Below are 15,610 nucleotides of genomic sequence, written 5' to 3'. Positions count from 1 at the left end.
AACGTATACATTCTATACCACTTTATTCCCTCGAATTCTCGTCGAATAATACTTTTTTCCCTTTTATTTTCGCATTTGACAATTAAACAAGAAAATGTAAGCTTGTAGTTCTGTAAGGTATATATTTTCGGGGCTAGTGTTGAAACTCGTGGTATTGTTGCAGCGGGCGTATGTCCACCCGACAGACCGGAAAACCGCAAATAGTAATTTATTCTATGTCGCAAGAACGTTGCCAGGTGATAATTACACGAAACCTCACAATGGAATCGTCTCGTCCGATGCATCTGCCTTTCTTCTTTTTTACGATTTAATGCTATTTTTTATTCGATGTTACAATGGTTCACTTTTCTCTTTTATCTTTCTGTGTTAAGCGAACAATACGATAATCGAAAGATACAGGCAACGTTTACGTATTTCAACAATAAGTAACTTTCTTTCTTCCATTTCTCCGATTTAGTGCTATTTTCTTATTTGATGTTAGAGAGGTTTACTTTTCTATTCAATGTTTCCGTGAGTATGCGATACGTCGAGCAAAAGATACGCTGAAAGTTCTCATCTAATAATAAGTAAATGTTTGACTGTAATTACATTACTGTTAAGCCAACTTATTGCAAATGCATACAACGCATAACGAGTGTAAAGACATGCTGATTAATAAAGTCGGATAGTAATGAATTGATAGCGCGCGGTTGCGCTCGGGGAAACAGCGAATTCACGAGGAGAGGAAAGCTCTTTAAACAATTCAACTTTTTCCGCCGCCACCCTTCTTTTTTATGTTTGCAAGCAAAATAGAGGCATAGCTTGTCCCAGTTACGTGACTAACGCTTGTATATATTTAGCGGAATTTTTCGTCGCGAGGTTTAGGTAAACTAAAACCAGGTTTTCGACCAAAAAGTAGACAACGTTAACCGTTCGGATAGAATAAATTTACTTACTCTGAATATAATTATCTGTTCGCGAAACAGAATTTTGGACGAAAATGAAAGAAATCGTAATCAAAACTAGAATCAAATTTAAAGTTGGGTTGAAGTTTTAAGACGATAGGAAGACGAAAATTTAAACGAGAAAACGAAATTATTTCTTCTCTAACAAATCTGTTATATCTCTGTTATTTCATTTTCCACGTCGTTATTATATCGAATTAAAATTTCAATATGAGAAGAATACTAAATTTTAAGTGGAAACGTAAAATTATTAATTTTCTAATAAATTCTCTTCTCTTCCGTCTCCTAACGTTATTACATCGAATCAATTTAACGTGCCAAACAAATTTTAAGCAGAGATGGAGAGCACAGTGCGTGAAATTGATCGATGGCGCGCAATAACGATAAAAGTTGTTCGATCCTATGAGCGAGCATTTTTTCCAGCAGTTTTCAACGCCGTTACACGTCTGATACTCTGTGTCGTTATTTGGGTCATTTGGCCTGCCGATTCCGCGCTACGCTTCCTTATAAGAATTTCAAGCGCTTCAAATTTAATACAGTTAGGCTCCAGTTCGCGTAGGAGTTGAGGCTTCCTGGAAAAGTCCCGTTGGGTAAATTTCGATTCGACAACTGAAGTATCGTGTGGACAAAATGAGAACGGGGAGTTTGCCATTTTTGACATACCGACGAGATGTTTAAAATTTATTGAAATTCATTTTTAACATTATTATTCAAATTTATTTTTGTACGGGAATAGATTATCGTTCGAAACTTGAAAACTATATATGGAGATATCCTACCTAAAATTGACGCTGATTTGAAATTACAAAATGAGTAGCTCAAAAGTATAACAGGACAATCGTCATTCAAAATGTGTTGAGAGAATTTTCCGAGAATCGTTCATAGTATATATCTATATTATAATACATACATATATTTGCATATGTATCATAATTAGCTAAATATATATAATATAACAATGCGAAATTTATTTAGCTTCGTTGCATTTTGTGTACTTGTTAACTTTGTCAGTTAACAATTTTATATACAATTTTATATACCATATTAACGTGGATTATGTGTATTAGAATCGTCAATTTTAAATTAAAAGCAAACCATTTCATCGATCCAAAAAGTTCACTTTGAATCGTTCGTTTCCCTGTTATTGTCACACGTGGTATCTAACTACGTTTCATTTCCGAATATGACAAGTGGATTATATCTCACGGGGAATAAAACGATTTGAAATATTTGTAAAAGCTAGGTAATTATTATTACGTGATAATATATGTATAATAAATAAACAAAGATATTTAATTTATTTTATTTGTTATATACGAAGTTATTTTCCTTCTTTTTTTTTTAAAGAGAAATTAAAGCCAGAAGAAAATAATTATATTTTATCTACGCACTCGTAACTATCGTGCACCAAACTTAATTATTCGTCAACTACCATAACTTCACACATTTGTTGACGATAATATTCATTGTATCTTTTGCAATTATATTATATGAATTTTAAAGAAAAACTAAACGTGTACGTACATATGTCTCGGTATTCGTGAAAGAGATTTTATGACAACATGTTATTGCTACGCCCTTCCTTTTCTTTCACTTATGTGTACACTTTGTCGTACATTCTTATCATGCTATGACAGCTCCGTAAAAAATTCATCTCTTACCGTTGGCGCATCCCAAGCATCGCCGCATATTCCGCATTTTCCCTTATTTCGTTGCCACTGTCTGGTAAATCCTCCGCAATAGCATTCATGATCGTTGTAATCGTGCGGGGTATCGAAACCGTACCTCCACATCGAGGCTCTCGATGGTGGTTCTATCAGTCTTCCATGGGCTGAAACTTGCCGCACGACTAGCACGCTCACGAAAAATAGCAAACTGAATATCTGGAGACGCATCGTTGCAGTGACAAAATCTGGCCCCTGAAATATATATTGAATATCTTCGATATACACACACGTAAATTTCGTTGCGTCATTATCTGCCAAATTTTCGTAAATACAGCGGAAACTTGATTATTCGAATTAATCGTAACACACGCTGTTCGAATGATCGAATAACTTTGTCATCATATAAGACATCATTTACTTTGAGCTATCTTATAAATATTCGCTTTTAGTGAGAAGCCCTTTTTGAATAAACAATAGCTGAAATTACAGATCTCTGGTAATGTTTTAAAAAAATCACGTTCTTTCAGGTTAATTAACTATTCAGTTTGAAGTAGAAGAAATGAAAAGCTTGCGTACGTACTTTAAAACCTTCGTAATTAACATCTACAAGTGGCTACGGTAAAAAGTAATTTTCCATTTATGTGTATAAAACAAGTAGCTTTAAGTATATCGTTTGAATAGCCTGAAAAGTTTAAGAGTATTTAAGACAATGTTTAAAGACTTTTCACCGATCCTGATTTTCATTAAAAAAGTTAATGCAAATTAAATTTCTAAATTGTTCAAATTTTGAACAGCAATTCCAAAGATCAATGTTACTACTTCAGAAAATTCATATTCGATATCTACGATTAAGCGACATGTATAAAAAAAGTTAACGAACATTTGAACCCTCTAAATTCTCTTTAAAACGCTTTGGAAAAAGTCTGTTTCTGTCCTCTCGAAATTCGAACGAAACAACATTTGCTTTATTCCGTTTATTTTATTTCTCTACCATTCGTCCATTAGACGATCCAAGCGCGTTCTAACGAAAGCAGAAACACAATTTTTCCGAGACGAGCACTTTGCCTGACACGGATATTTAAACACGAGCAATAAATGAAATTTCATTCCACGAATGATCCGTGCAAAACAAATATTTGAAAAATAGACGATATTTAAATTCTTCCCCGTCAAATGTTTCTACAACCATAATTTCTCCGTACAGCTTCACTTTCGACGATGCGTGACGTTGCGATAATTTTACGTGCACAGTTGCCTCACGTTCAACGACTATAATATCCTCGTCGTAAATACGTTTCAACGAATAACGAGGGAACAATATTCCTAAAACAACATGCAGCAATATGGGACGCGAGAGGTAAGGACACAAAGTTACTGGAAAACGAGATTTTAACAAAGCTTTGAAGCTGAACTCGACTACATTTCGCTGGAATGTATCGAGTAAGCTGGAAGGCACCGAGCTACAGTCACAAAGGAGAAACTGGCAAACCGGTTGCCGCAACGCCCGCCATCGGTGTAAAGTATTGTAAACGCGTTATCAGAAGCAACGTGGATGTCGTGTGTAAAGATATCACCATGACAAAAGTTAATATCGCGAAACCTTTGTGGATAGCCTAGAGACGACGAAACTCGAGAGCCGCCGAATACGCGTTTTCTTTTTCTTCTTGCCGTTGTACAAAAATATTAGACAATTAATAATTTATATTATTTAATTTATAGATAATTTATAAATCTGTTGGCCGATTGTCGATATTTGTATCGCTGATTTATAACATTTTTATCGAAAATTAGTTGCTTGGAATTAATTGACAGAGGTTGTAACGATATGCTGAGATACGATTGAATTAAAAGCAGAGTAAGTTACGATCAAATACTTATGTGGAGAGTGAAAAACAAACAAAACGGTTGTAAATTGTAATGATGATTGCTTGGTTAAAGACTAAGCTTAAAGTAGCGTTTACGAACGGAATTGAACGGAGCTATTATTGTTCGAATCGATTTTTATTTATATTTTGAAGCGTTGATAGCTGTATAGGCGTTATAGGTGGTAGAATCTTTGTTTTTGATGTTTCTTTTCAAAAAGAAGGGCTTCTATTAAAACTCTGTATGCTTCTAGACGTGTTAAAACGTTATTATATTATCGATATTATAATATATTATAAATATGTTATATTATCCGACGTTTAAGAAGATATATTATATTATCTGCCATAGAAAATTGAAAATTTACGATAAAATTCTGTAAATGAATATGATTTATGATTTAATATAGAATATTATATATTCTTATTTTAGTTTCTTTATTTTATCCTCAATTTCATATTTGGAAAAATACATGTATATACCACTGTTCCAACGAATCCTTGATTCATTGCTATCCTTGAATGCTTCTCTAATTAGGTTTGCTACAAATTTATTATTGGAAATATTAATTTTATAGCAAGTTTTATCCTTTGTTCGCGTTACTTGAGTTATCGGCACATAATGTCTCGTATCGTGCGATACGACATGAAGCGAACGTCGACAGACAAGTTGAAAGTGCAAAACTTTCGACGTGGAAGTGAACTTTGATAATTTATCAGATGTGAATTTTAAATATCTAATTTTCTTCCTGCATAAAGTTTCTAAGATGGAAACTTTACGGGTTACGTTACGGGTTCTCGATTGCTCTTGTAAATTGTTCTTTATTCTAAGTTCAACTATAAAAAATGTTTATTACAACTGTGGTGTATGCGGAGAAAAAAAATCTAATGAAGCAGATTTCAGAAAATCGATACTTTTAAGAGAATGTTATTCAAACATCTATTCACATATAAAGTATTTATATATAAAGCGTTCTTTACTCAAAAAAAGAAAAGGAAAAAGTACATATATATAATATTACTTCTAAAAAGATCATACAAACTATATGCAGTAGAATGAACATAAAATTATACTCATTTCCGTAATTAATTACTGTTCTAATATATAATATGATAATTATTTAGATATTTTAAGGTACAGTATCACACTTGGTCAAATAAAAATCCTCTTACTCACTAAAATACTTTAACCCTCTGCATCTCGATAATTCTTATATCATGATCGATTACTTCGACTACGACGAAGCTTTTTACAGCCAAAAGTTTCGTTTTCTAAAGAAAAGTGTTATTAGAAACCTATATATTGATGCAACAAAAAATTTCTCTCATAAGAATTCTACTTAAATTAATAATAATAAATATACTATGAAACGATCCAATTAAATACATGTGGAATATTTAAAAAGTAGGTAGCCTGAACGCACGAGAAAGAAAGACACACGATCGATCTACGAAACACGGATCGAAATAGTAATCTAGAGTCTGAAGAGATAGACGCGGGGAAGAAGCGACGATCCGACTCTCCCAGAGAAGCATAGATTCGGAATACATTAAGTTTAATGAAAGATCTGAACCGCACAATATGATATCTCTTCTCGAAGTGAGAAAATTCGAAATCGTGGTCACAGGCCAGGATGAACGAACGCGACCTGCGTACGAATCGGTAGTTCGCGAGGCGAAAATTCACCGCCTGCGAGGAAAATGGAAATTTAGTAGCGCAAACTAGGTTCAAGGGAAAACAAGCAAACTGAAGTCTCCATCCGTGCAGACGTAGGCGGAGAGGGACGGAGGATAAGGATCGATAATGTAAAGCAGCTCGAGTTCTCGCTACCTGTGCCAGAAATTCGGCTTTCTGTGTTGGAATTAATTAAAAAGAAAAATCCGGAATATCGTTTGCCAAGCCAAGCGAAATCTGTTTTCAAAACGTTATACGTGGGAAATGTTTGCCGGTAATTAGAAGACACGGTGGAAAAACGAGTGGCAAGGTAAGATAAATTTATTGAACGAAGACTTCAGTGTCGATGGCGTCTGATGGAAGTTTGCTCTTTTACCTGTTTTAATTAATGGTCCAAGAAACTGACGAGCAGAGGTTGTATGGAAAACAGATATTTAGCGAACAAAGAAGAAAGTAGAAGATTCCTAGTTTTCATAAAGAGAAACGTCGAATGGTCCCGAGAACGTGGATCGATACAGTAAATCAATTCTAGTGCACCAGGTAACAATGCGTAATGTTTAATAGTAAGTTTCGAGTATCACGTTAGCTGGTATGTAGGTCAACGACGACGTACAACGAGAGTTAAAATCGTTTCTTTTTTTTTTTACTCGACTGTGCTCCGAGAACGAAGAGAAAAATACACGATATTCATTAGAATTTACGATTTAATGTAATTTGGAAATTTCGTGCGGATATAATTCTCATGAGAGAGATATATTGCTGTGGAATAACGTTATAATATTTTGCAAATATTATATATTTTCTGTACTTTATGTGCTAACCTGTCGCCTTACTCGTACAAGACACACGCCCTGTTTGCTCTTCTACGATGATAATCTAAAGTCAACAACCGTACAAAAATTAGAGATAAAAGTGAGTCGAAAGACCATATTTTCATGTTTGAAGATATCGGAAAAAAGAAATTAACCTGCTAGCTACTATTATATGGCTATGTAGGCAAATATTATGTGTTTCTATCTCTTCTGAGATTTACTTTTTATATAAAGGACTTATCATATTTCTAAGAGAGATTTTGCTAATGCGCCACTTTATAAAGCATTCCCCCTCCTTTGCTCTTCCCTTATTGTCCACTGTAATAGCATGGAAAGTTACTGTGTTAACGTTAAATTACTGCACTAATACACCATCCTGTTTATTTTCTTAAAACACTGCTAATAGGCCATTACACCGGTACACGACTTTTTAACATTCAACCATTCAATAACATTTTATATATTACCCTATTTCATAACTCTTTACCTACCATCTGTATATTCTACCTTGTTAATAATTAACTAACATGGTTGGCTACTTCACCAATAAAATACTCTGTTCGTACACCGTTTCGCAAACATTACTTTACCGCTAATTGCTGCACTGCTATATTACTGTATTACCTAAACCAATACATTACCCTATATCAACATACTCCTTAAACGATCCTCAATATGTTCTACATACGAGACTATTATTACATTCCGAAAGTCACTCTACCCATGCACTATGTTTCTTGCAATCCTTTCTCCCTGCACAATAAAACCCTGCGACTCGACTGTTTCAACCAACACAGTTCTATGGTAACCGGAACTCGACACCGAACCGGTATTCAGGGTCAAAAGTCTGGTTGTACACGTACTGTGTGCGCGAAAGGAACGAAGGCGCAGCTCTGTTTGTCAGGACGATACACGGCTCTGGCATCTGCCGTCGTTGAATCAGGCCCACGGAGAAGGCCCAGACTCCAGACCCCGGTCAGGCAACGACTGAACTCGACTTTACTCGCCGCGATCCACGGACCCTCAGCCACGTGGGAGTAGGTCATTAGAACGAGTCACTCGCCCGTATTCACGCCACGAATCGCCTCGATGATGCGGCCCGACACGCGAAACGTTCGCCTCTGGCACCGCGTTTCCAATCGCTTCCGCCTGAGGAAGGAAAATGCAGGAAAAGCTCTTTCCAAACGGAGTCTGTTGGACGAGAAAAATTTGAATTGCAAGCGATTTGGAGCGGAAGAGCATAAAACGAGATATACGGATGATGCTTAGATGGATATTTTATGGAAGTTTGTAGTTTTGTAAATACAATTTACAAGATAGAGGTTGGCTTGGAAAATCTTTCATACGTTACGTGTTGTAAATGGTAGCGTACACTTTGAAAGATTTGTGTTGCGAGGAATTTGGAGCATTGGAAGGGAGAGCGTAGGGCCAGATATACGCAGGTTACAGTTGAACTGTGGATATTTATGGAAGTTTGTATTTTTATAGTAAATAAAATTTACAAAACGGAATTTAAATAGAAAAATGTCTTGTGTATTAAATATTGTCAAGAGTACGGTATACTTTGAAAAGTTTGAATTGCGAGGAATTTGAAGCGTTAGAGCGTAAGGCGAGATATATAATTTATAGCGGATATTTATGCAAATTCGTATTTTTCCACTAAATATAATTTGCAAAATAGGATTTAGATGGAGAAATGGAGAAATTATATATCGAATATTGTAAAAGACATTTTAAGTATTTTATATATTTTTAAATACTATATGCATTTTTGTATCTTCAAACTTCCCATAAATTTATATATATCTAATGTCCTGTTCGACGTTTCTCGTTTCGAAGAGAAAATGAGTATAGTACAAATAGTGAAATTCCGGATACAGACGAGATTATCAAAGCAAAGAATGGTAATGAAGAAAAGTGTTCAATATATCGAGTGAAAGTTCCCGTAGCACGAAGCAATAAATTTGGTAAAGAAACGCACGAACAAGTTTCAGGCGTGGAATATGTGCATTGTACACTTTCGATGATAAATCAGCGTCTGCGTGCACTTTCAATAATTCTATGATTAAAAAGAAACTGATTTTGACGATACCGTGCGACAGCGAGTCGCGATAAGCAGAGTATATAGACGCAGATAAATTCCAATGAAACGTTAAAAAAAGTTGATTGACTTTATTTTTAAAACCGAAGCACAAACGCTAGTCGATGGGAGTTCTTGATGGCTTTCGGTAAATTGCATCGATACAAATTTTCCAATAGATTCTACAATTGAAGAATGAATTATTCTTGAGCAATACTTTTACAGTTCAAAGAATTTAAATCCCGAGCGATTTGTATAGAATAACGTAGCAAGAAAAGTTATTCTATGGAAAGAAAAAAATAGAAAAGAGAGAAGCAATTACAATAGTTGGTATCTATTATTTAAATCAGGTGAATTTCGATCGCGAATTAATCTCCGAAACAGATATCTTCCAATAGCTTTTAACACGATTGCAAGAAATATCACGTCCTAACGATAGGAACTCTTTGAGAGGACAGAAGATAAATTGATATCGAATATAGGTGAACTGAGACATATCAAAGGGATTTAAACGGCCCCTTTGGAAAAAAGAAATGTTGGAACTTTGCCCAACATTTGTTCCGCGAAAAGCTGCCTTCTCGACACATTTCCAATACCTTCTTTCGAACTTAAAATAAGATCCAACAGTTTCTGGAGATATTTCTTGCACGAAACTAAGAACTTCGCTTACTGGTAGGCTTTCTATAAAATATCTTGAAAAAGAACAATTTTAACACGTAGCTTTCACTGCAGAATTATCTAAACATATATAGAAGCTATGCTTATTTCCATTCATTTCCTCCGATATGTAGGACGAGAATTGACGGTCTAAACAAGTAATATTCGAGAAAAGAAGGTTACGATCGTAGAAAATGACGGACGTAAAATACGAAGTATCGAATGGTTTTGAGCGATCTTTTATGCAGAAAGAGAAACTAAATTATAATGTTTGGAATCTTTAAGTCCACGATTACGGACGATGACAAATGCGAAACGTTAAACAGTTATGTTAGAAAAATTTGATTGCCTCTTATTGCGAAATAGAAATTTTATACGTTAATATTTTCCTAATGTAATGTAAATGTGCGCTTCCAATTGCTTCTCTTTCTTGGAAGAGGAGTCAATGCCTCGAACGAACGTTTCTGGAGCGGGCAGATCCAAACCGGGCAGAGACACGTAGAGAGATTATTCAACTACCTGTATTAATTCGGTCGTTTATTCGACGATAAAAAGTAATATTTTTACAAACGATCATATTCCGCAGTTAATATTAATCAAATATTCAAGAAACAATATTCGTTGAAGTCAAGTTCTGAAGCAACTTTTCGATTTAATATCAGATAGATGCCAGAGCTTCTTCTGAATATTCTGTAACAGAATTACTGAAGCAGAAAACCGCAAGCATTTCACAAAGGAAATTAATTTTTTGCTATAAGAGATGAAAATAATAACAGTAAATTTTATAAAACGCGCAAGAAATTGTACAAGAGATTGTATTTCAAGACAGTGGTGCACAAAGGATACTTTTATTGTTTGCAAAAGACGCGAACTCGAAAGGAATATCGATAAAGACAACAAATAAAAATTAACACATATTCTTAATGAAAATATTATTAAAATCTTTAGTGACAAAATTGTCAAGCCGATTGGTAGAAAGATCGAGGCGGCTGTAAATAGGTTTCAGAAATCGAAATTCTAACGAAACAGAGCATAATCGAAATCATTTTAAATTGTTTCAATGTTGGTCATATAGCAACATTGAAAGTTAATGAGAATATCGTTATTCGTTAAAATTTCAACTGGCATTTGACATGGTCATATTAAACATAAAAATTTGATTTATTTGCTAATTTATTGGTCATTGATGTAACACAAAAGCGATCAAATCAAAATGAATGATTTATAGTCTCTAAAAAAATTACTCAAGACCGATACATTCTCCATTATAATTATTAGGTCATCCCATAAGTTCGTTCCGTTTTTCGAGCGGTTATATATGTTAAGATTGTTTACATACCTTTCAGTTTCATGAAAAAATCTAATCTCCCTCTCGTTGTATAACTTCTTCCCATTTTTCAAGTACATTGGTCCCTTATCACCGTATGTTTATAAATCGACACATGAAATGTATACACAAAAGTCGGCACGAACTTATGGGATGACCTAATACTATACATTTCTCGTAATTGATCAAATTTTATTTCTATCGAATCAAGTATTTTTTTCAAAATCTCAGTTTTAACTACTGTGATAGATATAAATTTACATTAATCGTGTACAGTTCTACTTTCGAGAATATTTGACGAAGAAATATACAATTGCAGAATAGAGATAAACGTACCTGTTGCATATTCTAAACGAACGTATTTCTAGGCTGAAGTGTTTCTTTGCCACTCGTAAAAGCGTCACTTTTTCTGCGACACGGAGCACGAAGATGGAGAAGGAGAAGAATGTCGGCCGTTTCAAACGCTTATGGTCGATTCTAGTCTGCTCGGTTTCCCAAAGACACGCTCTTTGAGCATTTGATATGCTCTTGTCGTTCTTGGTTTTCCGCGCGACGTAAATTTATTTGATGCCACCTTACTTCGTGGTTTCTGTCGAAATCGTTACTTCCCATTCAAATATTTGCCCCACTCCTCTCTTTTTATCGTGCAGCTGTCTAAATTCCACGATTCTTCCTTTGTTTCTTTTCTTCGCCAGTTTACACGAAAATAATGCAACATAAAATATGTTTATATCGAGTAATATTTGAAACAGTTAATTTTAATTTTTGAGAATTTACGAAACTTTGTAATTTGTCAAAAATTATCGCTTTATTCATTTTGACGTAAAATATTAGAATTATATTTGAAACAGGATAATTTCCAAAGAAGAAAAGAAAGTCAATGGCCTTATTTGGATGAAGTTTTAATATCGTTCTTAATCATCAAACAATCCGCAGTCGATCCACAACATTTTTCGAGTTATCGATAAAATTAGACAACAGATGTTCAGAAACAAACCTAAAGATTTACCAGAAGAAATCCACAGGAGAATTCGAGGGACACCTGTTTCAATTTTACGTTGAAATAAAAAACGACAACGCTTTCTTAACAATTATAAATTTTATTCAAAAACCAAATCTTCAGAGATCAACAAATTACGTTATGTTAAATTTATAATCTATTTTCGTTCTAAAGTATTGTTGGATTTGCGTAGGTAAATTATTAAATTATTATTCAAGACAGAGATTGAAAAATTCTAACCACCGCAAATACAACAAAACTATTGTATTTGTCGTAATCTCCTATTTCGCTGATATAATAAATTCGCAATAAAATAAATTAATTAAGTAACACGCCAGAATCGTTTTACTCGTGTTGTAAATCTATCCACGTCGCCCAAAATGATTTCCCTATCGATTTTAATTTAATCTCTCAATTTCTATGCAAACAATTTTATTTACGGATGAATTTTTCTTGTTTTAATAGCTTTGATACGTACAGAATGTTATTGTTTTCAGTTTATTATGCGCTAGTTTATCAGTATGTACTAAAATCGAATTAAGTAATCAAAATATGAAGTAACAGTTACCACGTTATTATCGTACTATAATCATATTGAAATCATTTTATACGATATTAAAACGGAAGGAAATTAAACGACGAAAATAAGAAATGAAAATTTATATGGTATCGATGATCCGTCTATAACACTCAAAGTTAAGAATAGTCGTGTTAAAGTGAAACAATCGAACGACGCAAATGTATAACAAAAGTTTCCATTAAATCTAGGATTCGATATTTTAATTTAAACTTATGCTCTTTGTGCGGAAGCTTCCGTTTCGAACGTTTATTCTTCGCATTATACGAAAACGAAACTCTAACATTGGATTCGAAAGACACACATCCCTTCAATTCTGCGTGCCAGCAGAACGAAGTTTCTGCAAAGAAGATACAGCGCAAACATTTGTAGAAAGAGAATCGTAACCCTCGACAAACTCTATAATTTTCGCAGATATTTCATTAATTTCGAATCGCTGAACTTCCTCCTGCGACCCGTGAACATGAATTTCTACGTCGAATATCCGGCTCTGGTGCTTACAAATGGCGCATACTATACAGTTCTCTCCATTATGTGCATATGCATATGAATACGGGCAAAATATCTCAATGTTATTGAACGTGATGCAATGAAACTTGCGTATTTTACATTAACTTACTTATATCGATGTTGACGTAAATGTAGTTAAGAAAAACAAGCTTCTTACTATCTCGTTAACAGTTTCTACTTGGTATTTACTTATTTATTCGTGACGATGACGATGAAATTTAATATTCATTATTAATCATAACGTATTCTAATCAGAATTCTTACAATGTCAATGGATTACACTGACTGCATTAAATACAACTTTTTAAATATGAAAAACTTGAGCATATAAAATATGTATTAATTCAGATACATACGCTAATGCATGAAGCTTTGAATTGCTATAAAATATGTTAATTTTGTTACTGCTACCTGGACCATACTACGTAGCAATGTAAATACTATTGCCTCGTTCTCGGGTAAAAAGTGAATGATCTCATACTGAAAGTAACGATGAAGGCGAACTGTTACATCGAAGCAAGGCTAACAGATCCTCGAGATAAAGTATACATACATCTATATCCTCCGTACTTCGTTATAAAATATTACAATATAAAAGGAACTCGTATTTCTCCTGATATAATGTTCTCTATTCTCAAGACTACAATCGAACTCTTGTAACTCGTGTAAAATAAAATTGTTCAACCATAAAGATTCCACTTACAAAAAAAATGTCCCACCGCAATTTATATAATATATTGTATAATATATATATAATATTATATAATATATTATAGATTCATAAACGAAATCACGAGATCATTTGTATGCACGAACAAGTCTAAATGCAGCCAGCGATCTATTGATATTGTATTCGATAGTAGTGCACTTTCGCGCGACACGCGATGGAAATTGAGCGGAAAGTACCTTACTCTTGAACAGGCAACGCGAACGCTGCAGAAAGGAAATTGCAAACGTTTCAGAGGTTGGTCCTGTCTGCGCGATTTCTCGCGAATTTCTAATCGACGTGGATCCACTCGATTTGTCGATAATACAGTGCTCGGTCGTTGCACTCCACCATGACACATTGCTCCGTGCATCCGGCTTAAATGGATGCACCCGATTAGTTTTCTATTACTGAATCAAGTATATAATATACACCGACTTCGTTCGAGAACCCCGCGATAAATTAAATTTGCTTCTAGATTTTCGATAATGAGTAACAAATTACTATTCTCTTTTCTTCTCGTTCTTTTAATAAAAATCGGATATACATTGACTTCCGAATCATTCGTATAAATCAGATAAAGTTTTGACGAACTAGAATCAAACCTACGTAGAAATATTACGTTGTGTACTAAAACAATTAAAAGCTGTAGTTATTAGTTGCGAATAGCGAATGATTGATTTGTCCCCGTCTTTCTCTTTCGTTCGAAGACGATTAAAGTTTCAAGAATACGAAAAGATCGAAATTTTAATAGTTCCAAGAATTAATATGATATTTCGTGGAAATTTTGTGTAATTAAGTTACTTTGCTGTCGCATTATACTGCGTCCAATACGCGGTGAGTTGTTATAACCCTGTTAAAAGCAGTTCCATTGTTGAGGGCACTTATTGTCGATATCCCGTGCAGAACCAATAACTTATCGTTCTTGGTTTGAAACTGATCGAAGTTTCTGAAACGTTCGTCCTTCCATTAGCGCGGATTAATCGTGCAAGTTGTTTCATCTTTTCCACTGAAGTTTCTATAACTTTTATTACACATAGAAGGATAATTCAGCTCAATCTTAAAGGGGAAATCGGATCTTGCAAAAAAGTAATATACTTCTAAATTTGATATCTTTAATTTTATGCGACATAAAATCGAACAAACGTTCAAATAAATTTTATTTCATTTTTATTTAGGTAAAATAATATTCGACATGTGCATTTTAACCATTCGTAAAAAATAAAGAATTTCTGCATGTTATTATGTACAATATATTCATCTAAATTTTTCTTTAAACGAGAAAGTAACTATGTATGTCGTTGAGGCTTCTACGAATTGCTTTAAATGGTCAAAGATCTCTGTACTGCCCCTGCTTTATTACTAGATTAATACTTATTCCGCATTAAACAGTATGTAAATTGAACAGTCCCATTTCTTCTTTCGTTATGTTACGTTGGAGAGCTCAATATGCTTTTCATGTGCATAATTCATACGTAGAGACATACTCGAATATTTACTCTACTCCGTTCAATTTCGATTTTTGGTCTGCCTCCAATTCCTGAATTGTTTGCGCAGAAAATGGTATTGAGGATGTTACATTAAGCTACCATTATTTATCTCAGCCATCAATTAATCGTTTTAGATAGAAAATTAATGAACAATTTATGTCAGAGTGCTGATAAAAGTAACGCGCCAAAAAGATTCTAATATTCAACAAAAATTCAATAATAATGTCTTTCGATTGTAACAAAAATCAAGAATAATGGAAACAGCCGCGAAATCTAATAAAATAATTATTAAACTTGGTCAAT

The 15,610-nt window shown here is 34.1% G+C and overlaps 1 protein-coding gene across 7 annotated transcripts in view; it reads right to left on the bottom strand.

Annotated features, from left to right (window-relative positions):
- The window catches only part of LOC126915384 (uncharacterized), a 37,467-nt gene that overhangs the window by 4,049 nt on the left and 17,808 nt on the right, over nt 1-15,610 (bottom strand). For 2 of the 7 annotated variants that reach the window (XM_050719999.1, XM_050720000.1), the window contains exon 4: nt 2,606-2,863. In XM_050719999.1, coding sequence (XP_050575956.1) covers nt 2,606-2,863 — 258 coding nt within the window. Of the gene's footprint in view, nt 1-2,605; nt 2,864-7,601; nt 8,022-11,360; nt 11,705-15,610 lie in introns of those variants that run through there. The other 5 variants (XM_050720001.1, XM_050719998.1, XM_050720002.1 and 2 more) reach the window with 5 other exon arrangements.

Source organism: Bombus affinis, chromosome 4 (genome assembly GCF_024516045.1).
Source record: "Bombus affinis isolate iyBomAffi1 chromosome 4, iyBomAffi1.2, whole genome shotgun sequence".
Classification (NCBI taxonomy): Eukaryota; Metazoa; Arthropoda; class Insecta; order Hymenoptera; family Apidae; genus Bombus; species Bombus affinis.
Note: the sequence above shows the minus strand (reverse complement) of the source record. Positions and strands in the feature narration are given on the sequence as shown.